The following is a 2,227-nucleotide window of genomic DNA, read 5'->3' on the forward strand; positions in this document are numbered from 1 at the left end:
TATATATATATATATATATATATATATATATATATCAATGTGTTTGAGTTGTGTCTGTGTTTGTCCCCCACTACTGCTGGATAACCAGTGTTGGTGTGTTGACGTTCTCATAACTTAGCGGTTCGGCAAAAGAGACTGATGGAATAAGTACCAGGCTTAGCAAAACAATTTAGTACTGGGTGCATTCAATTAAAAGTTCTTCAAGGCAGTGTCTCAACATGGCCACAGTCCAATGACTGTAACAAGTAAAAGATAAAAGATAGACTGACCTTACTGAGTTTGTTTACATTTGTTCAAACCTCTTCCAGCTTCATAATTCAGTGGTAATATGGACCATCCATCTGTTCACCCACCCAAAACCCATCCATCGAGCAACTTGTTATGCCTGATATCTCAGACAAGCATGGTTTGTTCTGACTCTACTCAGTTCTTACTGCATCAATAAGAAGCAAGTTTTATTTCAATAACAAACTTGATATGATACCCCAATTATTATTTACTCAACACCCCTTAAGACTCCCAGTTTCGATGAATAAAATATAAATATGCTGAAATGTAAGATATACATTCTTAATTAACATATAATATTAGCTTTCCTTTGAAGAATAAACAAATCAGTAGCACTTCATGTTTTATCTCAGGAATTTATATCAATTTCTAATATTTTCCCATGTTCTTAACATTCAATTATAGTTCACTTCAAAAACTACTTGGGTTCTTCAGTTATCTTCAATCCAGATAGTTTCTTTTTTGATTTTGTTTTTTGCTTTTTTTCCAAGGCTTTTTGGCATGGACTCTTCTTTATGAAGTTTGAACTTAATATGTAAAGTTAGACTTGGTTGTTGTCTTCTCTTGGTCATACATTGGTACATAGAAATAATCTGTGAATTGTACAGTGATAAAGACTATGAATAAATTATGTCGTTCTGTAGCAAAAATACAAAAATACATTTTATTGAACATGGTCCTCTTTGTTTTTTTAACTAAAAGTACTAGGTATATAAATATACTGAAATGTAAGGTAGCTGTATCTTTTATCTTTTACTTGTTTCAGTCATTAGACTGCGACCATGCTGGGGCACCACCTTGAAGAATTTTTAGGTGAATGAAATGATCTCAGTACTTTTTTTTTAAGCCTGGTCTCTTTTGCTGGACTGCTAAGTAATGGAGATGTAAATGTACCGACACTGGTTTTCAACCAGTGGTGGAGAACAAATACTGACACAAAGATACACACATGCATTTTCAATAAACATACAGCTTAGTTTTCCTCTGAAGAATAAACAAATTAGTTACACTTCATGTTTTATCTCTCCATGGTCAGAATCAATCTGAAATCAATGTAATCTCTAGTCTTCTTGGAACTTCATTGTGAAAAGAATACCTTCTATTCACAGAGAGATTAATTATCATGCCTCAAGCAATAAACAGCCTGTCTACCAAGCTTGAAAATTTTCCACTTCCCTGTAAATCTTTATTCTAAATGATTTGACTTTGTTGTGCTTGTAGATCTCATGTCTCTACCATTTCTTCATATTTTTTCCTTTTATTAATAAAATGCATTCTGCTCTATGATTATAATTACCCTACTTTTTTTTCTTTTTTTTTCAGTGCATCTGTTTAATTCATTAAGCTGATTAATTCAATTTCGGAGGCAAAATGAATACATTTCGGACATCATCATCTTATATTGAAGATTATAATCCACCATTGGACGCAGAGGACATGGAGTTTATGATGAATCCAAATGACTACATCCCCATCCCTAACCAAGACAATGTAGGAACTGTATATATCAGAATCTCTCTTCCGGAATTAAATGTCCAGGTAAATAATTTTTCATAATTTAGTGGGGGTCAAAGAGAAACCTCATCCCATTTGATTGTCTTCCAACACCACACACCATATGAGTACATCCTTGAACACTGTATTCCATGTGATATATATGTATTCTAATACTGTCAACTTTATGAAGTATTTCTACCAATAAGATATATACTCTTTTACTTGTTTCAGTCATTTGACTGTGGCCATGCTGAAGCACCGCCTTTAGTCGAGCAAATCGACCCCAGGACTTATTCTTTGTAAGTCTAGTACTTATTCTATCGGTCACTTTTGCCGAAATGCTAAGTTACGGGGATGTAAACACACCACCATCGGTTGTCAAGCGATGTTGTGGGGAGACAAACACAGACACACACACATACATACATACATACATATATAT

At 33.9% G+C, this 2,227-nt stretch overlaps 1 protein-coding gene across 2 annotated transcripts in view; it reads left to right on the top strand.

Moving 5' to 3' along the window:
• The window catches only part of LOC106873101 (protein shank), a 152,164-nt gene that overhangs the window by 52,161 nt on the left and 97,776 nt on the right, over positions 1 to 2,227 (top strand). For both annotated transcript variants that reach the window (XM_014920328.2, XM_014920327.2), the window contains exon 2: positions 1,612 to 1,827. In XM_014920328.2, the coding sequence (XP_014775814.1) occupies positions 1,660 to 1,827 (168 nt within the window). In that variant the 5' untranslated portion in view covers positions 1,612 to 1,659. The remainder of the gene's footprint in view (positions 1 to 1,611; positions 1,828 to 2,227) is intronic.

Source organism: Octopus bimaculoides, chromosome 19 (assembly GCF_001194135.2).
Source record: "Octopus bimaculoides isolate UCB-OBI-ISO-001 chromosome 19, ASM119413v2, whole genome shotgun sequence".
NCBI classification, from domain to species: Eukaryota; Metazoa; Mollusca; class Cephalopoda; order Octopoda; family Octopodidae; genus Octopus; species Octopus bimaculoides.